Genomic DNA, 24,364 nt, shown 5'->3' with positions numbered 1-24,364 from the left:
ATCCCATCTATTCCTTTGGGCTGTGGTCTAGGTCCCAGGAATAGCTGGCCTTGAGGACAGGATCTGACTTGAGATTTTTCTCTGAATGACTGACAGCTCAATCAAATTATGACTATTACTGTGTGAATGTTTTAGGAGAACCAGGAAAACAGCTCTCCAAAATATCAGATACACTGCTGTGCAAGCATGTGTATTTGAGCAGACACCTAAACACCAGGCTGGAACAAAAGCTTTCCCTAAGAGATGAAGTCTCTGGTCAGCATCACAGCAATTTCTGGGACCAAGATCAAAAGAAACTGGAACAAGAAAGAGCATGGAAGTGCAAGATCAACTAAAATTAGTCTATCTTCACAGCAAAGCTAGTGTGAAATTGTTTTCATTTTCTGTCAGTTGTTAATTAAAAAAAAAAAACCAAACAAGAAAAGAAATAAAAATATGCAGGGTCGGGGAGAGAAGAACGAAGAGAGTAGGAAGGCAAAAATGACAGAAAAAAAATAATGATCAGCAGAATAGCTATAATCTTTCAAAACCCTAATCTCTACCCACTACTGAGAGGAATCGACCACCAGACAGTGAGGAAAGATACACCAGAAATAGCAAACAGGACATACTGAACTTAGAGCTTATTCCAGTCCCAAGTATACCCAGATTAACCTGCCAAAAAGGCTTCAAATTTGAACACTGTTCTGTAAGGGACTCAGCAGGTCCAGCTCTGAAAATTATGACTTTATAGGATCTAGACTGACGGTTACAGTAGCAGCCAAACATCAACATCCCTCCTACCCTCCCCTACTGTTTCACACTAATCAGGAGTATTTCAGCCACAGGATGAGAACCTTACCTGAAGTTGATTGAATGGAGAACAATCTGTAGAGTCCTCAGCAAAGCCACTGCTGTCAGAGTGCTGACTCGCTGTTCGTAACAGCTGATCTGTTTAAAACAGCCAAAACCCAACCGTAATTGCTTTACAAATCACAGCCTTCCAAGACCAATCACATCCAATACAAGCTTTCCTTTTACAACAAAGTAACATTTAGTGGGTAATACAATTGCTTTTCAAGTTCCACTTTGAACAAAACAGAGCAACTTGTTTGATTCAAGGAAAATCTCTCTCACCCAAAGCCCTACTTGTGAAACTTCAAGCAGCAGTGGAAGGGAAACCATCTTTTACATTTTTCCTTCCTGTGCTGTGAAAAAAAACCTCTGCAGGTATTGCCACCACTGGGGTTTTCCTTTCACAAAACTGCATCACTGATTAATTCACATGCAGGCAGTGGAAGAGCTGCTTTTGTGTTGAAAAGTACAGATTTGACACCTCTCCTGATCATGGAGATACTGAAGATCACTGATTTCCTAACAACCTGTGGTACCCCATACACCCAAAGGGACAGCATCTCACGGGCAGAGAGGGCCATTTGGAGGACTCTGCCACTGCGGGAGAGGGTCCTCTGCTGGTTTAGCTGCCAAATGAAAAGCATCTCTTACACATCAATGGGCAATCTGCCAAAGCACATTCCCAGTGCTCATTTTATACATGAGAGATAAGATCCTCCTGCTTGTTCCTTTCTACTCACATTAGGTAAGCATTAAAATAGCCTAAAGAGGCTCTAAAACCCTAAGTGCTTCCCAGGAGTAATTTCCTCTGGTGCAAGCATTGCACTCACTAAGCAGCTTTGCAGGGAGATCTCAGCAAGCTCTGCTCCTGACTGGACAACGGAAGCACCCACCAAGTGCAAGGTTTACCTTATGGCACCAGAAACATATTACTCAGCCTGAGGCCAGCATGGGCAACAACCTTATCTCACCTTTAGGTGTCAGCAGAAGTATAAAAGCTTGGAGGTGGGAAGCAATTACAGGGCTCTGTAGTTGCCAGATCCCTGCCACCCTCTCCTCTTCACCATTAGGTGAGAGTTTGCTGCTGTCTTCTTGAAAGCTCAATGAAGAATTTTGCCCCACTTAAATGCCATCATATAATTCAAGTTCACAGCTTAATGGATTGGCATGCATTATGAAAACTGTTTTGAAACAGTTGGACATTCAGAATTAATGTATTTTAGTATTAATTTTGATAAAATTTTACTAACACAGAAATAAATAAGTGCCTGCACAGTCTTTGAACACCAGTAGAGGCAAACTGCCCACCAGGCTTTCAGTGATGTCACACAGCTTTTAGGGAGTGCCTTTAGAATTGTGCTGCTGTTCTGTTATCATGGCAGCTACAATATCCTGCGATGACAAACAACTTTTCTACCTCAAGACAGACATCCCCACCCAACTCCCCGTATAGACAATGGAAATTACTTCCCTGAGAACTGGATCTTATTAACTGCCCAATACAACTAATACAGATGAACGAGCATGCCATGAGCAGCTTGTCACCACAGCTGAGGCTGGGGGGGAGCTGCTACCTTCTTCAGGGTGAACAGTTAGCTACTTCTGTTGCCAGACACTTTGGCCTCCTGCTTTTCTCTTTTTATATATGGTGAATTTTAATTTAAGAGAAAAAAAACACTACTGGTGAAAGCCTTAGCCTCTCTTAGGGAAGAGATCCCCACTAGGTCATATAAAGCAATTCACCAGTGCATGGGCTGGCATCTGTTTTCATGCACATGAACTTCATTACTGCTCAAGAGACCAGCCCCTCTATTTCCTTCTCAGTCAATATTTCCTTTTCAGATGTAGAAAGGGTAAGTAAGAAAGTAAGAAAGAATGGTAGCATAAGAAATAGCTCAGCAGATAAAAGTTAAAGAAATGAAATTGCTGGAGGTACCCAGAATCCCATCTATTCCTTTGGGCTGTGGAGCCCAAACTACAACTGTAAACTACATCTACATGTTTTCTCAAATCAATTCTCCGTCTTCTCAGAGACACAGTACTAAAGTTTAAATCAGTCTTTCAGATAATTTTCTATAGCATTTGTTATTATGCACAGGCTTTGAGAGCCTTACAGGACCGATACAACCAGGCAGGGATCAACCCAGGGCAGACACTCACACCAGCCTCATCTATCCATGGCAAGTGACTGGTACAGTATGAACAGATTCAAACTTGGTTCTGCCTAAGGAGACATCCCCTCTACACACTCACCCCTTGCTATATGTGCTACAGAGCTGCTAGGACGTTTTTAACATTTTAAAGCAAATCAGAAGAGACATGTTTTCTGAGTAGTCATCTGCTACCACACCTTACTCTTGTCTTCTGCAAGTTCTTATGGCTCTCCATGTCAGCACTATGATGTAAATGCAATAAAAAATTATAAAGAACTGGAATCTCTACTGAATCAGTAGTGAAATGACACTGTAAAGTTTGGTCTGTAAAGACTGGAAATACCAACTAGTATGCTGGGATATACTGATAGATATCCACCCTCCTTGACAACTACTGATCCAGCTGTACAGACTGCTCTATAGCACCTGGATCTCTCCCAGATTCAAGCAATCAAGGGGAAAATACAAAAATATTTCTAAAAAAGCTACAGAGTTACATTTGGCTCTTGATTAAAATGCCTCATGGCAAAGGAGAATCTTAAGGAGTTTGTGATACGGCTCCCCTCTCTTTACCTTGAGTGCAGAAAACTCCAGCAACCAAGGGTTGGTTTATAGGGGCCAGCCTGGGATCATCCCTTGCCCTGTAAGTCCAGCAAGGCAACTTGCTGTACCTTTGGCACAACAGTACCATTGCACAACACACTCTGCCGCCCAAAGCTACTGCCAACACTACACAGAGGAAGCCTTCTGAACTACTCGAAACTGGCCAGGGACAGGATAATAAGGAAAGTGTGGGAGAAGGAACCAGCCATGACAAACAAAACCAGCAGGAACAATCAAACTCCCATCCCAGTTTAACAGAGCACAAATTAAAATGCCTCTTGGATTGTTGTTTTAAGCTATATATATAAAAAAATATAAAGTATATTTAGGCACTGAAAATGTGTCAAAAAATGTGTGTATTCATAAATAAACTAAATAAACTGGAAATGTTCTAAACAAAGAACACATGATGAAGAAAAAAGTTTGCGGTTTACAAAACATGAGAGCAGATTCATCACAGCATCCCTATCAGGGAAATGATTAGTTCATCTATTTTAACATAATAATGAGCTACCAGTGGACTGTCAGTCTCACCCCTTCTGTGTCACTCAACTGCTCACAAAGAAGAGGAAACTGTCCATAAAGCTTTAACATTTGTTTCTTGTACCTGCACTACTGGAAAAGCTCTAATACATTTTGTATTTTATAAAATAATTATTAAATTAACATTCCCAAATTAACTATAAAGTATTGCATTATGTTCCTTTTTTGCTGTTCCTTTTTTGCATACTGATCAAACCCTGCACCCCAGCACTAACAAAACCAGCCCAATAGGGAGCCCTGCTGCAAAAACTCTCCGAGTCCTTGGGGATTTCTTTGCACATGGACAGATAAATGCAGACTCCCACAAATACTAAATCTGTTCCAGATGTTTTCTTCTCACTCCCCCATCTCCAATCTTCTGCGGAGCAGCACCCACAGAGAGCTATAAATACAATAATATATTAAGGACAGGAAGTGCTGATGATGTGCTTTCCTCCTTTTCAAGAACTAAATTTTCAAAACCAATAACTGTTTTTGACTACCAATGTCAACAAGGATGCCTTAAAAGAAATGGGTCTGTGGCTACTCAAAATTTCAGAGCCATGTTGATGCCAACAACCAGACATTCACTAATTGCAGTCAGTGTCTTTGCAACTCCTTCCTCTAGGCATTGTACCTGTATTTGTCTTCCTTTGGGGGCATTTTTTGGAATGGAAGATGCTCCTGTATGATATGTCAGTAAGAACTTTGGTTTTGCACAAACAATTCTTCAAATTCAAACAAAACCTTTCTACCAGATACCTTTGCAATATGCTTCTTTTTATAGTGGACATTTAGCAGTGCTGCAAGTTTGCAAACTAGCTGAAGCTTTTAATTCTTGTGTTCCTAAAAACTGAAATAAGAAACATGCTTTAATTGCGAGTCTAAGCAAAAAACAGACTGTTTTGTTTAACCATAATAATAAACAGTCAACCAGAATATTTCTGTAGAAAATAGAATCTTTTTTTTATTTGAATACTTCACTTCTTATTAAAGGCCCTCTTAACATGCCTTACAAACTGTTGTAAATTTCAGAGAACTCACCCACAGCCCCCTGTGTAGATGCAGAATGACACTGCAAGGTTTATAATAATCTGTACCAAAGAACATCAACCCTGCTAATTGACGAAGAAATACCACCACATAAAAAAATAAGTACAGAAGTATTTCTTCAGAGGAAGCATTCATCTGGAACAAATCTTTTGTTTATGGGTGCTTACACACAGTAGAAACAAAGACACTGAAAAAGGTGGGTTTGTATAAGGATTGTCAACCGAAATCACATTGCAACAGAAGACCTGTGGCTGAATTTCATGCTGATCCCACCTCATGAGATTGCTAGTGAGAGTGGCATTTCACATTCAGACACAATGGCCAGCATTTTTAATAAGTGACCATTACCTTTGGATGCCTTCCAACTTCGTGAACATCCACTCCCTGAGAAAGCAGGCCTCTATGTTGTCTCACGTTGGACAACTTGCAAAAACAAAAGTTGGCTACATTTGTTTTACTTTTTGCTTAAGTTCTCCATCAACTGTTCTCCCTCTTGGAAACTTTACTGAAATCCACATAGAACAAAGTCCTAAATTTTTTATATCTTCCAGGTGAAATAAAACGCTGGTCTCAGACTAAATTTTAGCAAATGTGCAGGCATTGATACCCTTGTCAGATAAGTCACAGAAAATTCTAGGCAATGCCTTCCTGCTAATAAAGTATCACCACTAATCTGTGTGAAGTGTATTCAGAAATAGGTGGGACATAGTGCCTAGGAAACATGACCCAGCACGGCCTGCTTCTGTCAGACTGAAGTCCCATTGCCAGAACTGCTGGCACCTTCCAGCAAGTACCACAGGACCATCTCCCTTTTTGCTGTGTGGTGGAAGAAGAGGGCCAAATAACTACTGGGAACAGAAAAGATGAAAGAATATATTTTTTCTCTTCCCTGACTGCAGCTCCTGGTTCCTTAAGTTGGTTTTCAGTGAAAAGCTCTAGAGGCCAGGCAAACAGGAGACCTGCCCTGTAAAAACTGCACCTCTTTTCATGTAGTCATGTAAAGCAGGTGGTAATGAACTTCAAAATCAGCTCAGGAGGAGGTACTGGGAACAGCTAGGGCTTCAGTTTCTGGCAATCCTCAGAGGCCTATGTTTGTAGGAGAGGAAGCTCAATGACCACCAGGCTGTGTTGTGCAGAACACCTATGAACAAGTAGCACAAGCTACTACTACAACAATAACTCTCCAACATTTAGTCCAGGGCACTCTCAGCCATGTTAACAGTTCACATGACTGTCAATTCATTTGTGCAAATGCAAATAAAATTATCTCTATTTCTTTAGACAGGTTTTTCTGCCTCTCTTTAGTACCTAGAGATGCTACTCGTGTTTCTCCAAGAAATTGCATGGCATCTAAGCACCTCCTTAAGTGCAACAAGCTCTAGTTCCTCTTTAATTAAATGTAGCAGCTAGATAATTTACAGAACGCATAGATACGGACTTCACTTGCCAATACTGGGCAAAGTAACAATCACAAAATAAACTTAAAAATCAGCTTTATCCTCCTCCCAAGCCATAAAACACATAAATAAGAATTTAAGATGAAAGCACAAACTAAGTGAACCACAACAGCCAATGCAGAGTGTTTTCCATGTGAGGTACTATGATTTCCACGTGGGTGTAGAGACACCAGTTTTCTGTGCAGGCAGCGTGCATACAGAGCAGTAGTGCATAGGAAAAAGCTGCATGTAGCATGCAATTTAGGTTTAAAACAATGTTATTTCAGTTTAAATGGGTATCTCAAATTACAGGATCTACTAAAGAAAAAAATCCCACACAATCTGAATTAACATTTCAGGCCATCTGAGCTATCATCAATTATACAAAAGTGAAAACAGCCAGTGAGGTTATAGGGCTGTTGTCTTGCCTGTAATTTGGTTGGCACTTTGTAGTAATGTTCTGTGATTTAGCTAAAAAAGAAACCCAGATCTTTTTTTATTTCTAGAGACAAAACAAACTTTAGAAGCTTAAAATATCTGAATCAGCCTTTCAGAGATGGAAGGACAGTCAGCAGTCTGCTGTCTCACAGAAGTTGCAGTCTACTCACCTTTCCTTGACTTGGTCACTGCTAGCTGGTGTGTAGCTGAAACGTGAGGTAGATCCCCCTCTGTACTCTGGATCTATCAGGAAGAGGAGATGAATATTTTGTCAGGCCAACTGGAATATATTCCTGTGCTTAAGAATGCCTAAGCTATACACACTGCACACGCAGGAGGAGGTTTAGGTGGTTTTTTCCTCCAATTGAACAACCTAGATGGATCAAAGGAGCAAAATGTAATCTCCTTGAACCAACTTTCATCAGGCATCCAGCAATGCTCCTGGAGGAGAACAGTGATCCTTGGGCAGCACCTCCCACCCACTGCACAGGACTCCCCTCTGGTTACCCACTGCATGCAAAAAGACCTGGAAATCACATCCTGTGACAACACAGAGCTCTAGGTTCCTCTTTGACAAAACACTGAAATTACTGTGTGAAAACACCTCTGACCACCTTTACACTACTGTCTTTTTCCAGTCAGAACTCTTGGCCCTTCATTTGAATATAAAGAACAAGTAAAATACATTTAGAAAAACGTATCAGAGGAGCCACACATGGACTGTCCTCTGCTGCCCTACCAATTATTTCCTACAAGCGCCAGTCCTCTGGCAGAAGGACCCAGAACCAGCCAGAACCTGCTCCAGACTTCACCACACCACTACTCGTGGAAATAATTCTGATGTCTTACAGTACAGAAAAGGAAGATAATGTATTCAGATCCATGCATGTTTCAACTGGGAAACTTAAACCTACATAAAAATGAATTCTTTCATTCTATAACTTTGTGAAACACAGACTTATTAAGAAAGCAGCTGTCAGGCAAATGTTCAAACAATGAAAAGAATATGCCAAAAATCTCAACAGGAAGGCCTTTGTTTGGTTCAAAACTTAGAATATGTTTTTTCTTTTGTTTGATCCAGAAAAAATCCTAATGGATCACATGCAAGTCTACATGCACAACCCCCTCAGTTCAACTATCCCCAGCCCTTCCCTCTAATGGGCTGCTGGCCCAGTTTCAAAATTATCATGCAATAAATTTATCTCCATTTTTTATCAACTTAAACATGTAAAAATCAAGATACTTATGTTGATAAGCCAAAATTGGTATTTGGCTAAAGAGTAAGTTACAGTCGCATTGGTATCATGTGTATAGCAGCCACAAGGGTGCATTTTCTTATTTGAGGAGTATTTGGCCTGAAATTTTCACCATTAGTAAGTGAACAGCATTAGTTTTGCATGACAAACCTAGCAGCTTCTGTTCCTTTAGGAGACGAAGACCCAAAGGGGTAAATCCTTATTTACTTATAAATTAAGTGCAGTGGAGCATAGAAGGGGCTCACCATTTAAGATTAGGAAAAATTTAGTTGTTTGGTTTTGTTTTTTTAAACAAGGAACATCAAGTAATCTTACAGAAACTCTAATAAAACTGGCCTTCCAGGAAAGGTGTCTTGATTCTCTCAAACCTCCCAGTTTCTGATGGCTACATCTGCAGCCTTCCAAAAGCTAAGCCTCTTCTTATTTAAATACTGTCCACCTCCTGTCCTTGGCTGGGAGACTGCATTCTAACTGCATCCACAGCACGGTGCAGCTACTCAAGCGCACAGAAGCTCCTTCCCCATCCCTTCAGCCAATATTCATGCTGGTAAGTGACCTTCAGGACTGTCATTGGCCACCTCAGGAGTGGGTGTTTGGGGGAAATCCTGCCCTGACTCACTCCCACACTAGCTATCTTCACAGCCACAGACTTCCGAAGGGCACGCAAACCTCCAAGGCATTCGTAAGCATGAAAGAACTTCCTTGATGTATCTGTCATCTTTCTTATGCATAAGAATGCATTCTAAGCCAAGCTAGGAAAACAGGGGGAGGAGTTATTGTCACTGTTTCTAATACAGTTTATTGTTCATTACACCCTGCTTAGAGACGTACAAAAATAAAATCACGCTGCCAGGAATTGTTCTAAAATGTCTCCAGCAAACCTGAATCCCTCCCTTCCAGGGATCTGTAGGCAATTGATAAGTATTTACTATATTGCATAAACAAAAGTTCACCATAATCCCATCCCACATCATATATTGTCTTGCCAAAACAGCTGTGTTTATGCCTGGCATCACTGCACAAAGCATGTCAACCAAAACTTCACAAACACATCACACTTGTGCAGAATTCAGCAAGTCTTTACAGTCCAACTTACACTGAAGGAAAAATCCTCTCCTCTTTTTAATATACACACATACACACATGTATATACATGTATATACATGTCTATAAAATACATTGATTGTTTCAGTTTTGCCCTAGGGTACCAAAATTGGATTTCTCCTCTGAAATATGCAGCAAAATGCACTGCTGCTCAGTCCCTTCCAATTGTGCCAATGCAAACATTTTTGTAGCTACACAACAAGCTGTATCAAGAAAACTATCCGGATGAAAACTAAGCCAGGAAAAAGAAATAAATCAAAATACACTGGGTTTCTTTTCTCCCTCTCAACTGGACTAGTCCTTTGTTCTAGTTCAGTAGACGGCCACACAACGTGTGGGTAGGACACACTGGAATAAACAAGTGCCAGGAACGACAAGAGGGTTGATTACCTTCTTTTTTGCTTAATGAGTGCCTTCAGCTACAACATTAGTTGATCTAGAAGAGCTTGTCATGACAATATGACACCAGACACAGTATCTACTAGATCATCACTTCATCATTTGCTATAAAATTCTGGGGCTTTTCTATTCACTTGCTTTCTTCATTTCACCAATTAAACCACAATATCCTTTGTTTTACATATCTGTTTCACATAGACAAAAAACTTAACTGCAGAACTTCTAACTTTTAATAGTCACATTGAAATGCATCCACAAAAGCATCTACTCATTTAAGAATTTTGAGAGAGTTCTTACAATTCAAGCTGCAAGTCTATGCAGAAACTGCATTCTTGAATCTGTAGGCTGCATGCTTACCAGCCTAATAAACAAATCACTTACAGGAACTTGGGAATTAAAATTCCTTTGGGACAACTAGCAATATAAAAATTAATATCTGCATATATGAAGATGTTAAAAGACAGCTAACACAGAATTTGTAATTAAACCATTGCCAAAAGTCACATCACAGTGACTTTCAATGTGCTAATTTTCAGAGAACAAATAAATAAACTTATAGCAGATTGTTGTCAAAACTGAAAGTTTCACAAGATGAGCACCTCATGCTGTATGAAAGCCCCTGCTCTGTTTCACTACAGCAAAACTCGTGTTTTATTCACGAATTTATCTTTAATCACAAATTTATCTTTAATCAACATCAATTAATAAACTGAATTTACTTCTAGGCAACAGAAGTAATGATTTCTAGTAAACAATTTAGGTAAAATAAAAACTAAACACCCAAGGTTTTGCTGCAAAGAAAGCCTAACCTAGATTTACTTACACGGGGAAAACTTTCTAGAGTTATACCAGCAATAGCAATTACATGAATTTGATTTAAAAAAAAAAAAAGAATGAGAACTTTCCCACTGACTTAGGAACAACAGCAGCAGCAAGTTACTTCATTAAGAGGATCAATTAGAGCAGCCTGCAACTGCTGAGAAAGTGCAACACTCAGAGAATTTAAAGTATTCCTGGAGAAAACACCCTCAACTATACAGGAGGGAACATTCCTGTGCTGGCAGACAGGGAGTTATGTAAACTGTATGCACAAAGAAAGCCATGTATCTTCACTCACCTCTTCCATCTCAAAGGAGTCCTTCTGCTGCTGCATTAGGTTCATTATGGACGGGTTGGCGAGAGGAGCGCAGGGGTCTCTACCTGGCGATGCTGTGCACAGTCTCTGTGTCAGGACACTGCTGTCAGAGGTACTGGAACTGCTGCTGAGGCCTGGCGAGTCCAAGAGACCTGGTTCTTCACATGGTCTGTCCTGGGCACTTGCCAACCTGCCACCCTGCCCATCTGCTGGAGGCACTGAACCCTCTTGTGCACAGTCAGTCACACCAGGGAGGTGTACAGGTCTCTCTGCGTTCACAGCCTTTGTCTGACTGCTGGCTATCTCCTCCTTTACAGTAGCCAAGAAGGGGGGACAGTCTTTCTTTTTAGGATATTTCGGCAATTTAGATTCATTTTTAACATCATTTTCCTCACTCCCTACTTCAGCTAGACTTTTCCCTTTTTCAACAGGCGAAGGACTTGAGGAGCTGCTGCCATCAGCTTGCTGTGTGCCACACAGATTGAGTTTTGACAAGGTCTTCATTAACCGACTGGCTGTATTGCTGCGGTTCAGAGGGGGAGGGCTGGATGCCTCTTTGCTGGAAGACACTGAATTCATACTACCAATTTTCTGCAAAGGAGTCCCAGAGACTTGAGAATACAAAGAAGAAAAAGCATTGGCCACAGTAGTAAGCACTTCAATCTGACGAAAACGACCTGCACAGAAATGAAACACAAGGCATATCTGAAGAAGGAATTTTGATCATAATCTCTGCCCAACCCCACAAACCTCCTCCCACTTTCATCAGGGGCCTCTAAGGCTGAATGAACACTTCTTCTAGGCCTGTAACATGAAAGTGATACCCTACTACGGAAAAAAAAACTTTGCTAAATGCACAAGAACAGCATGCAAAGCTCTCCTGAAGTAAATAAGTGGCATACGTGTGTGAACGCAAGTTGATTTACAGAATGCTAGAAAGGAAGTGTTACTTGTACTGCTCTCTCCATCTACAACTACAAAATGACAGCTATGCCCTCATTTCAGCAGCACTCATTACTGATCCAACAAAGCTCCTGTCCAAGTCAATAGAAATACTGCCCCAGATTTCAACAATGACAAAAATAGGTCGCTGCCACCCAGAAAAAAAAATCCCACCCAAGGACTGAAGAACACCAGAAACAGAGGGATATTGCTATTTTTTTCAGTGCTCTAAAGCTGCAACAAAAGACAAGATTAGACAAGAGAATAATATAAACCAGAAGGCAGCATACCTTACAGGATGCCTTTTATTTCCCTCCCCCACTACTCACCCCAAGGAGCACCACCCTGGTGGCCATCTCTTGCCTCAAGACCAAGCAAGAGTTTTATTATGAATTCTGAATGGAATGTTGCCAGAATATTTGATACACACCTCTTTTGGGGTTGTTTACATAGTTAATAAACTCATAAATAAACTGTGCTTCAAAAACATACTTACTTGTTAAAGCAAAACTTGGATTTTCCACTTCCATGCGCTGTATTTGGGCATTCAAAAACACTTTGATATCTATCCCTCTGGCAAATGATGATGAATTAAAAAATCTCGCTGGAATTTTTGAAGCAATATCTGGTTCATCTCTTCCAAACCCAAGGTTATAGAGCACTTCTTCAGGATCTTCCTCATAAAGCTCCAGTAATTCAGAAACACTAGACAAATGAAAGATGTTAACCTCTACCTCTCTCCTTTTAAAATCCAGTCCCGTCTATCAAACTGCCAATTCAGCCCAGTAACCACTTTGGTTCACTGAACTTTTGACTCCTACAGCTCAGACTAGTTTTGGAAATAATTGTGGAGATCTCTGCATCTAAAGTTTTTGTTCCAATCACGAGAGTCATTCGCCCAGACACATCACAGATCCAATCCTGTAATTTCTAAAATCAGTCCTATTCTGCAGAGCTCAGATTTTAAAATGCCATTAAAATTTCAGGCCTTTTTAATGTTTGGGTCCATTAGCATTTACTGAAAACCACAACTAAAAACAAAGAGAAGCTTTTCAAGCAACCAAATGAAAATTCCCTTCTCAGCTACTAAAAGCAGCAATGCACATAAAACAAGCCAAGTCCACTTTACTGAAAAACAGACCTTTTAAATATAGTTCTACCTTGAAACAGTTGCGCTGCTTTTTCCAGAGCCCGTAGAGTTCATACTTCTCCCCTTCTGATGGAACTGCAGCCTCCTGTCCTTTGCCAGTACACCATTGCTGTCAACATAAACAGAGAGGACCCCTGCGATAAACCTCTTTTGTTCAGGGACTTGATTCTCTGTCTTGCTGGAGAGCTAACCTGCCAGCACTGCTGAATTTCTCTTTTCCCCTTCAGTGTTATCTGGTTTATATTAGCCATGTCATTTACTGAAATACAGAAACAAAAGCAAACCCTGGGCCACCTCAGTAAAAATGTACGTAGACGGTATGAATTTGAAGGCAAATGCGAGCTGAGAAAACAAACCCTGATCTGCCCTTGCTGCCCCACCCTCCCTATTCCCACCCTCCTCCAGTAAGGAAGCCCAGCCTCGGTGAGCTGTCCTTGCCCTGCCTTTTCCTGCCTCCCCTGGGCTGCTGCCTCCTCCAGCAGGACCACCTCTCCACGCAAGGCTGCCCTCCATGCCTCGGGTACCCTGCTCACCCCAGCCGCGCAAGACTGCGACCTGCCCGGGGAAGCTGAAGAGGCTCCAGGCAGGGGGAAAATGAAGCAAGACAAGCTCCAGCCCACACTGCTGGCCAGTCTCTTTCCCAATCCCAAACTATTTCTTCCCTGCATCTGGAAAAGCTGCCTAAGCATTAGGTGGTATCCTGGGTTCAAACATACTTTTACTGTTAATCTCTCTGAGGAACAAACTGTTCCCCCCCAGAACAGCCACCCAGAAACCAAAGGTGGCGGAGGATTCACCTAAGAGTGTATATTTATTTATGGAGCCCAGCTAAGGAGGAATAGACAGGATGCTTTCCACAGGGGCTGTGCAGTATTCACTGAAGTCTCTGTGGGGTTTTAGTTTCAGCACATTTTATTTAGAAGCTCTAACCACCTCTACTCTCTCAAAGCCTTTTTTCCCCACTCCCAAAAGGCATCTGCTGTGACAGACGAAAGTAATTTTCCCTTGAAATTTCTGAAACAGTGAGCAATCAGTGAGGCAAAGGAGGTTAATCATGCTACGTTGCTAAGATTTGTCACTTCTGTTTTCCTCCTGCTACTCCAAAATCTGTATCAGGTCTGCAGAAAGAATAAATTTATTTTTTTTTTCTGCACGTCCTAACGACTCTTTCTGTGTTATCTGGATTGTTTCCTTCACTCTCATGTAAACAGACATGACCAGAAGAGCTTTAGCTCTGTGGTAGCCCCTATGACTTGCACTGCCCATTCTCCCCCCTGCCCTTCAGTATATATATTCCTCTAAAGTAAACAAACACAAAAAAAGATGCTTACCATGTTTCTGTTTGCGTGTCACTCCGTAGATGATTAGCTGATAGAGATTAGAGAAAGAAGAATAAGTTAGATCCAGACCTCTTCAGAACTACACTTCTCACAATCAGTATGATGAAGCAGACAGTGAGCACGTTTACCAATGGTCCTGCATAAACCAGATTTTACTCCTTCCATACAAATGTGATTGTCAAGGGTTTCTAGTATACGGCTGATATAAAAATGATCTGGTTTATTAAAGCTCTGTTTAAAATTAAATCTCATATGGACACACGTTTACATACTGTCATTAATCTTATTACTTGAAATTTAAATTGTGATAAGCTGGTAATTGTTTATATAAACCATTTATTGCTTTGCAACTGAAGACATGATTACCAGCTGCAGGGCTGTTCCTGGGTGGGAAGGGGAGGAGGACAAGCAGGCATGCAAGGATTGCTCCAGTAGGGAAAGTAAAGAATATAAGAAAGGCAGCTGGCCCCATGGCCAGGTGCTGAGACTATTTGTTCATCTTTTCATTAGCAAAGTGGGGCAGTGCCCTGGCTGCCTGAATTGTGCAAGACATGGACAAGAGCTCAGTGAAGCACTTGGTGCTGATGGGGCCAGCAGATGTGCTCAGAGTTGATAGAGCTCAGGAGGGAGGCTATCTGCCAGGTACCAAGCACCTGGTCACCAGGCTGACAGGGAAGTCAGCACTTTCTGCAGCTGGATCACATGGGAATGTTCCAGGCAGCATTATTCTTTCAGGACTGAACCTCAGACTTAGACTATGGGTTCCCCAATGAGGCAACTCAGCATTAGCAGCTTTCCCCAGAAGACAGGCAGGGAGCACATGTCTGTTACAGCAGCCCTCAGAATCAGCTATGAAAAGAGTGACGTCCCACACTGCCAGGAAGACCCTGCATCTCAACCCACTGTGCCAGCACAGTAAAGTCAGCAACTGCGAGTAAAACGTGGAAACCTCACAACCTCTTTTTTAGTTTCAGAGGAATCACAAAGAAATGTATGCAAAGGAATGTAGGCAAAGCACAGATCCCACATCTCTTCTTTTTAATATTCTTGCCTATAATATGAAGGTAAGCCTATCTGTAAGGATTATCTGGTGACTCAGCTGAACCATAGGTTTTACCAGCTCAGCAGTGGGCTGGGGTTACAGGTCCCTGCCCAATGCCCTCTGTACCATTCACACAGGGCTCTGGCTTGTATCTGGATGCAGGCAGTCACAGCTGCACAAGGGCAGGCCATTCATCCCAGCCTCAAAGGGGCTGTCTGTCTGGCAGGGCACACAGCACTGCTCCAAGTAGCTCTGTCGTCCCCTTGTTCTTGGATGAGAAACAAAGCCCAGCAGAAACATCCACATCCTTACCCAGAAAAATCAACCAGCAATTCTAGTACTGGGATCTTTTCATCTGAACAAGCTAAATCATGCTTTAAAGACCCATAGAAACCAGAAGTCCTTGGATATTATACGGAGAAAAACTGAAAAGAAAAAGTGACATGATGTACTAAAATCCACTGATTCTTGTGCTCTTGGTCATACGCTCAGACCCTTGGTAATCCACAGATTATCATTACACAGAAACTTCTATGTAATCTTTGTACTGCAGGCAATCTAACAAGTGGGAAAGACTGTCAATAGGAAAATTTAATCCTATTTAATCTATTGCAGTAGGAGACTCATTTACTGCTTTTCCATTATTATCAGATCAAGATCATTACCAGATAAATTATCTTCCTTAGAAGTCCTAAATCTTTAAAAATTAAAGACATTTGCATCCTCCAGGCCTTGTCCCACTACTCTGACACTACTGCCAAGACTAATGTGCAAGGAAAGGGCTTTCTACTACACCAGTTCTGGCACTAAGCAAAAGCTGTAACTCAAAAACATTAAAAGATAAACTGGGAGAGTAGTTTTGTCTTTTTTTTTTAACACTGAAAGCAGATACTGTATTATATCCCCTGTCCTACAGATAACCCCAGGATCTGGCTTGTGAGACATTTCTTTTTGCTCTTTTACTACCAGATGCAGCTCTTAGAATCTATAGTGCTTTTGCTAGTTGGTTTATGGACACCTCTAATCTATGACCAACATCAAGGTTAGAAGTCTTTTTTACAAAGTCCATGGGGAACAGTCACATCTCCTTCCCCCTAAAAAAGGGAAGAGAAAGAAAAGGCAAGCAGCTAGCAACAGAAAAGTGTATATTGTGGTTGATTCAAAATACTTAGCTTTGGTGCTTTTCACTTTCAAAAGCACTTAGCTCTTAATGGGTTTGCCTCTTGGCTGACAGAATTTCATTCCTCCTTTCAAAAGCTCGAACATACCACTCCCAAGGGATTCAGTGGAAGTGGGGCATGCATGGCTGCCAAGAGTAACCCATGGACAAGAAGAGCAAGTAGGAGGAATCATTTTCTCAAAGCCTTGGTAAGTGCTCCAGGCTGTCCTGTCATTGTGGGTATTAAAATGAGAGGGCAGTAGCAAATTCAGCGCAGCCTCTGACCTTTAGGTCAGAGACCCAGAGTGTTTAATTCAGCAATAGCCTAAATAACTTCAAAAAGCAAACCTTCCTGCATTTTTTTTGTGTGCTTCATCCTAATTTTCTAGCTAATGCTGTCCTTCAAAATACAAATCAGATGGCTGAATATATTTTTTTTTTGCTAAAACAAGAGTCATAACCTGCCACACCCACCTTCGGCTCCCAGGGATAAGTCATCTTCAAAACTTCCTCCATTTCTCACCAGCATGCCTGAAAACATACAGTTAGCAATTCAACAACTGCAATGCTCCAATGTTTTCTTTCCAGCTGCTTATCTAAAGATATTAGCGAGACACTTAACTTGATACAAGAAATAACCAGACTTTATTTGCAATCCCCGCATTACTCATGCGGTTAAAATGCACTAAGAAGCAAGAAGCTACATTTCAGAACATAGCAAAATGCTTTTGAAAGGGAATGACTACAACACTGCTTTAGTTTTGCGCTCAGAAACACCTCCAAGTCAACGTGCAAGCAAATTAACTTCACCTGGAGGTACCGCTCAGCACATCTGTGCCTTCTGCTGCTGCGTTATTTATCCTCCAGACATCTTAACAGGAGCATCCAGAGTCTGAGTCCAGCTGGGGCATTCCCCTCTCACCTTCCTGTACCAGATTAGGAGCTGAAGACTCCAGGCACAGCAAGTAAATCATCTTCACCCTGTCACTACCTGCACATTCCCACTGTACTTTGAACTTTAGTATTCAGACCTGCTCAGATAGTAAAATTTTCAGGTGTGGCAACCACAGTTACTAGAGGCAGAGACTGCCTAATGCTCACCAGTTTGGAAACAAAATCACCTCCCTGTTTGCACATCTGGGAGATTTTTAGAGCTTACGAAAATCTCCAGAAAGACTTATCCAGGTTCTTTTCCCCCTTCTCCAGTTTCTCAGGCACAATTGCTCCGCTGTGAGAGTAACTCTGCAACGCTGACCTGGCTGTGGTTTGTACCACTACTAAAGACACCAGGTCTCACATGAATGTCCTTGAAAACAGTTTCCAGCAAAAGAGATTTCAGCAGGTAAAGTCCTTCCTTACCCTTCAACAGAGGATTGCTTTGCTCATCCAGGGAGGCTCCCAGAGGCGTTCTGAAACCACAGAAGAGATTAACACTACTTAAAAAACTTGCTGCTTCATGTCCTTCCTTACAGCATGTAACAAGTCTGCGATAGCAGCATTTGTCCCTCCCTCCCTCTTTCCCTCCCTCCGCCCCCAGAAAGCACAAACATCTGACAACTGGCAATAACTTCCTAAACAATCCCCAGCCCTCTAAATAAATACACCTTGCAGAGAAAAACAACAAAACATAATAACTGCAAAGCTCAAACACCTTCAGGGCCAGCAAGCCCTGCTAAGGAAAATCATGGACTTCTCAGCAAAACATCCAGAAAAAAACAAGCGTGAATTTTTGAATGGATTAATTCAATCTCATTTATGCAGCAAAACCTGTTGCCATTTTTCTACACATTTAAAACTTCTTGGAGAGAGGGGTGAAAAGTTGTATTTGATGATCAGGAAGAATAAGGAAGAATTAAGATAAAAAGTCTTGACAGCTATGTTAGCTGTCACTTGCCAGTTCTGATGCTTTATAGGCTCTTCCTCTAGTTCTTTTTTGGATGATCCCTCCCATAGCTTCTGCCTGAAGGGCAGGGGATTTGTCGAACTTTATGGTGCTTGAAAGGAGCAACAGAAGCCCCACAAATGACAGGCCCAATCCCACCCTGGGTTCACACTGTATTTGTTGACACTAGCTAGATGTTTCCACACCTTGTCTCTCAGATATGTTTAACCAAAGCTTTGTCACTTCTAAGTAGCACAGCATTTACTTTCAAAGCTCAAAACAAATTCAGAAATATAATACTCATAAAGAAGGGGAAAGCAGATGATTTATGCACCTACATTATGTATGTTTGATTTGGATTTTTAATTAGACAAACAAATAAACCTGCCCGAAGACCTGAAAGTAAACAGTGCTCTGATACAGTATTTATTTTGGTGCCATAGCCAAATTAAGCAAGGAAAGTCTGCATCTGCTTTCTAACAGACCTTACACTTCACAACCTTATTTTTCTTTCCCCTCTGAAAAGAGCTCACTCTCTCCAGATGCAGCCTACTGATAACGGAGCGAGCTCACTTCAACACGCCTTTTGCAAAGCCCCACTGTGGTGGGACTCCAAGGCAAACAGCCAGAGCAACCAGGTGCATAAGCACATTCCAGGTGACAGGACACACTCTGCCAAGGCTCAGATCTCCTGTATTTCTGTGTATGTCCAGTCAGAGTCTGAAAAAACTTAGGATATATTGTTTAAACCTGTCACACGAGGAGAATCCTTATGTTCTGAGGTAATAATCATGCTGGTTGTTTACTGTTCAACTCTGATGGGTGTGCTCCCAACCTGCTCCCTCTCCCTTCCTAGTGGCTACTCCCATGCCTCTATGTTTTTGATGTAGAAACTTTCTGGCATTGACTTTGACAGCCAAGGTCACTGCTGCAGGCAGTGGCTGGCAGAAAGCAGTAAAAGCATCCATCAAAGCTGGCATTTTCCTTTAGAAATTAAGTATGTCACAATTACAGCACATTAGCAGCTACCAGGAAAGCATCCTTGTCAACCACCCCTTGCTGCCCTACCTGCACTGCTGCACACAGCTGCCATACACCCCCTGCCTTTGAAAAACTTCCTCCTAAGAGCTAGACAAAACATGAGTTTAAAGAACAGACAAGTACCATACAAAAATCCTTTCTGACAACAGCATGGATGGATAACTCTGCCTTTCTGCACCAGGCTGTTTTCCACCAGCAAGGCCCATGGTTCTGTCTCAGAGCAGCCCTGTGCACTTGGGGATGTTAGAGCTGGGGGACCCTTGCACTTGCTGTGCCCTCAGGATGGGGCTCTCCCTGCCACACACAGCCTCAAGGCTTCCTCTCATCCCAGATCGTGGTCGGGTGGTCTCTTGGAGCAGGACAAGGGTTTTGCACTGTGCTGTGGAAGTGTTTAAACCTCAGCTTTTAAAACCTTATCTGGGCAGAAGCCATGTTTATTTTAAACTTGAAGCAAAAAACATCTCTTCTTTCTGAGGCATTTCAAGAACTCACTTCCTGCATATCTACAGGAGATGGCTCCTAGATACTTCCCACATCCCCTGTATTACTGGCAGAGTTTAAATTTATTCAATCAAAATAATCCACACCATCATAACAGTTGACAAAATTTTCTTTTTATCTATCAGTATAATACAAATACTTGTGCTTCAGCTTTTATGAGCTTTCTTATTTCTTCAAAATGCCTTTTCAAAGTAGTGGGCAGAGAGAAAAAGAGGCCTTTTTTAAAGGCATGCAATTCCCAAAATATGAATGAACCAGAGACCTTGAGTAACATCTGACATTTTTTATGCCTCCATAATTCTTATTACAGTATGTTAAACACTTGCTTTTTCGCTTTTGTGGTTTGCTGCTAGTTATTTCTTTACAAAAAAGCCCAAAACAATAAAATGGGTATCTATTAAGGTAAATAACATGGGATATTAAGAACCCTCCTCTCCTCTAAAGCAGATGTGAAACAGAGGTGACAAGGAACGAAAGCCCCAAACCACTAACAAATATCAAAGGACAGCTAGTAATTCTTTTTATCCACATTAGAACACTATTGATGCCTTTAGAAACAAACAAAGGAATAAATCTTATAAGCAGATCTATTCATGCAGTGGGTTGATATTAAGGCTTTTTTGTGCTGCTGCCAACTCAAACTAGAAAATGAGATTTTAAAAGTACCAATTTTCTTCTGATTTCACAAACACCTACAGAAACTCAGAAAATGTGAAGGACTACTGTTAGAAAACCTGTAACAGAGAAAATATTGCATTCAGGAACTGAATCTTCATTTGCAGTAATAGCTACACATTAACTTATTAGGGAGCTAACTTGTAAGAACAAGGCTGTGCCATGAACCAGAAACAGAAGCTTGATTTGTGTATGCCCATGCATTTTAGCAATCAAAGCTTGACAGCAAAAGCAGTATTATTAAACAAGTAAGAAATTTCAGGGAGAACACCTTACAAATTGTAAATTTCACAATCATTATTTTTAAACAAAACACTGTAGTATCTGCAGGGCTATTGCATCCTCTGTTAACGCTGTCCCCTTTTCCTATGTACCTTGTTATCAAGAGACAATCAGTTCAAAGTTTCTATACATACAATCACTTATAACACTGAAAATTGAATTATCACTTCACTGCACATGCTAGCAACTGCTTGCATGTACATTAGGCACAAAAAAAAATTAAACTGTTCTGCAGTTTAAAACACAAGGAACTGTGAAGCCCATAACAGGCAGATGGGATTGCATCTTCCAGACATGAACCACACATGCTGGCATCCTGCACACCACAGAGCAGAGGCTAACTCCTGCCTGAAAAGCTTTGCGTAGGAAATCTTTTTTTAAAAGTCTTTCTGAGGAGAACACAAGATTCCTCTGAAAAGACTTAAAATAGTAAATAGCTGTACTTTAAAAGGCTTCTCCGGAAGGAGCGCAACAGGTTTCACAAACATGAATTACCTAAATTTGCATTTCTCTATCAGCAAAACAGTTAACTTGTGCTTCATTTGTTATTTGTAAAACAAGATTCACATATTTTTGGAAACAATCACCAGAGATGCAAACACATTCCACAGAAATGTGTGGTGCCAGTTTTAACAACAGATAGTTACCAAAGCACGGGTATGAAACTGCAAGCTTTGTGTTATTACTCAAGATTTTGGGCCATCTATTAGATGTTCATGTTGTCAGTTTGCAGCTTTGTGCTACTCCTTAAATTCTGTATGGAAATGTTAAAGACTACAGGGCCAGGGAAGGCTCTGGACAGAAATCCTGCAGATTTAAACATAGTGGCAGTGCAGCATTAGGAAGAATATCTCCCCCAATGGCCTCTTCCCCCTCCAGTCCTTACATTTTAGCCCTCGCCACTCAAAAAAATACTTTTAAGAAAGCCCTGAATTCATAATACTGATTTTTAAGAAAATAGTTTAATAGACCAACAGGACCCCAGATCTGAGGTAAAGTCAGAAAAATCTTTTCCCATTCTAGCATTGTGGAAGAATGGTCTGCCAGGTCTGAACAGCGTATTTTTGGGGATTAGTAAGATTTCAAGCCTGTAGCTGCCAACACCCTATCCAAGGCCTGTAAAGATCTGCACAAAAATATATGGAGGATCCTGCAGCTTGAAAGCAACCCACACTTCAGTTACAGGGTAAGATCAGTCAGCTGCTTAATGGATCAAGAGATCACAAAGGCACAGCTAATCTCAGTGGTAAATTCTTGCCTTAACGTAGCTGCTCCCAAAAGGAGAAAGAAACCAGAAATATCAAATAGCAGAGGTCTTGAAATGTCATTGTTAGCTTCTCCCCATCAACTCTGCCTCCAAGGGCTGTCAGGGCTGAATGGAGCAAAAGGACAAAAGCAGCTGATACTGATGTAGCATTTGTGCTTTAATGTGACTCAGGATGAAGGAAAAGTTACTCCATCAATACCCGCCCTAAACACCAAAGATAATTTTGCAACAGTACTAGAAACACAGGATACATATACCATGGCTCAAGTTAATGATAGAAGGCATTAAGAGACTCAAATTAATTAAGTTCGTCTAAACTGTGCCATCACTCCTGAATTCAGGCCCGTAAGCACAGAGGCCATGCCGCGGAAGCACCGTTTCTTGAGATCTGCACCAAAAACCAGGCAAGGAAAAAGTGGAAGCTTTAAACCGGAGTCCCTCGGTGAGAACCACTGCAGCTTCCAAAGTAACTCTGCCTTCCTGACCCTGTGCTGAGTTCCTCCCCCGGCGGCCGAAAGCCTTCAGGCACGTCGTTAACGAGACGCCAAGGAGAGGAGCGCTGCCGAGCACCAGCCGCCCTGTGGCCATGCGGGCTGGCGGCGCTGCTCCCGGCGCACCGGGCCGGAGGAGCGGCCGTGCCAGCGCCGGTGCCCGCTCCGCTCCGCGCCCGTGCCCGCCTCCCTCCCCTCCGGCACTGCCCCTCCGGCGGGAGCACCCACCTGCAGTCCTTCAGCCATATCGCGATCTTCTCGTTGGGAACGCCGAGGCAGCCTTAGGGGCAGAGCAGGAGAGAGAAGCCGACAGTCAGTAACTGCGAGGCCGCCCCGCGGGGGTCCCGGTAGCCCCCGGGCTGCTGCCCCCGGCACTGACCTGCTCCTGCGGCCAGCGGCAGCTCGCCGCCGCCGAGATCCTCCTCCTCCTCCTCTTCCTCCTCTTCTTCCTCCTCCTCCTCCTCCTCGCCGCGGGCCAGCGCCGCTGCCGAGAAATCCTCCGCTTCCGACGCCTGCCAGGAGTCGCGGCTCTTGGCCCAGGCCTTCCTCTTCTGGGTCGCCCCTTGCCACTCCTCCGCCGCCGGGGGCTGCTCCATCGGGGCAGCGGCGCCGGCGGGGGCTTCACGCCGGGAGGCGAGTGCCGGAGAGAGGCAGCCTGCGGGGCGAGCGGAGATGTGCCGTCCGTCCGCCTGTCCGTCCGCCCGTCCGGGGGCCGCGGGGCCCCAGGGTGGCGCGGGCCCGCCGCGCGCGCAGCCCCCGGGAGCGCGGCCGCCCCTCCCCGCCCTCATACGCCGGCCCGCCCCCCGCCCGGCCACCGCTATCATCCCCCGGCCGCCCCCGGACGGGCGCTCCCGGCCCCGCGGGTGTCAGCCCCGGCCCCTCGGCGTCCGGGGGGCACAGCTCGCGCGGGCCGGCCTCGGGCGGCCCGGCTGCCCGCGGTACTCACATGTCGCGCCGCGGAGAGGCGGCGGCGGAGGCTGCGCCCGCCGGGGCTGCGGGCGGCGGCGGCGGCGGCTCTGACTTCCTCATACCGCTGCGGGATGAGAAAACTCGGCGGCCACGTGACGGCGGCGGGGCTGGCGGCAGAGCGGGGCCTCCCTCCGGCCGGGCCCCGTCTCGGGGCGCGGATGCGGGGCAGGGATGCGGGGCAGGGCCCGCTGGCGCTGCGGCAGCGCGGCCGCCCGAGCCCGGCCAGGCTCGGAGGGGCCGCCCGTGGCCTGGGCCCGTAAAGGATGTTTCCAAACTAAAAGGATGCAGAGCGGCGAAGAGGGACTTTGCAGGGTTTTATCCTGGGGGAGCGGGAGTGGGGAGGGGAGAGGAGACACAAGGAAAAGATACAGGATGTGTATGGGTACACACAGCCTTCTGCCTCGCTTCCAGGGGCGTGAAATTAGATCAGCCTCTGCTCGGGCTCAGGCTGGGGGCTGCAGGGACATCAGAAGCACCAAACCCGGCCTCTTAAACTCTTAAGTGCGTTTGAAGCTTTTGTCCTCTCCTTCAGGACGTACTTAAGCCACCAGAAACAACTGCAAAGCCAGCAAAAGACCATTGAGTCTCCCCATGCGGGAAGGAGGTGCAGCACTAAAGGCTGCTGTCACCGCGGGGGCCGAGTGCCATTTGTTAAGCACTGTCTCCTGCTTGAGGTGCTAGCCAAGGTGC

The 24,364-nt window shown here is 43.5% G+C and overlaps 1 protein-coding gene across 1 annotated transcript in view; it reads right to left on the bottom strand.

Moving 5' to 3' along the window:
• ITPRID2 (ITPR interacting domain containing 2) overlaps positions 1–23,725 on the bottom strand; it is a 39,034-nt gene extending 15,309 nt beyond the window's left edge. The window contains exons 1-11 of the mRNA XM_014249575.2: positions 23,652–23,725; positions 23,085–23,360; positions 22,934–22,985; positions 17,926–17,975; positions 17,041–17,097; positions 14,357–14,393; positions 13,036–13,134; positions 12,372–12,580; positions 10,916–11,610; positions 7,210–7,282; positions 842–930 (exon numbers count right to left, since the gene is read on the bottom strand). Of these exons, the coding sequence (XP_014105050.2) occupies positions 842–930; positions 7,210–7,282; positions 10,916–11,610; positions 12,372–12,580; positions 13,036–13,134; positions 14,357–14,393; positions 17,041–17,097; positions 17,926–17,975; positions 22,934–22,985; positions 23,085–23,301 (1,578 nt within the window). The 5' untranslated portion in view covers positions 23,302–23,360; positions 23,652–23,725. The remainder of the gene's footprint in view (positions 1–841; positions 931–7,209; positions 7,283–10,915; positions 11,611–12,371; positions 12,581–13,035; positions 13,135–14,356; positions 14,394–17,040; positions 17,098–17,925; positions 17,976–22,933; positions 22,986–23,084; positions 23,361–23,651) is intronic.
• Positions 23,726–24,364: the final 639 nt, after the last annotated feature.

The sequence above is a fragment of the Pseudopodoces humilis genome, chromosome 8, assembly GCF_049639895.1.
Source record: "Pseudopodoces humilis isolate 2021_Gansu_Grassland_sample_001 chromosome 8, ASM4963989v1, whole genome shotgun sequence".
NCBI lineage: Eukaryota > Metazoa > Chordata > Aves > Passeriformes > Paridae > Pseudopodoces > Pseudopodoces humilis.
The sequence above is the reverse complement of the archived record's forward strand: the minus strand, read 5'-3'. Positions and strand labels throughout refer to the sequence as shown.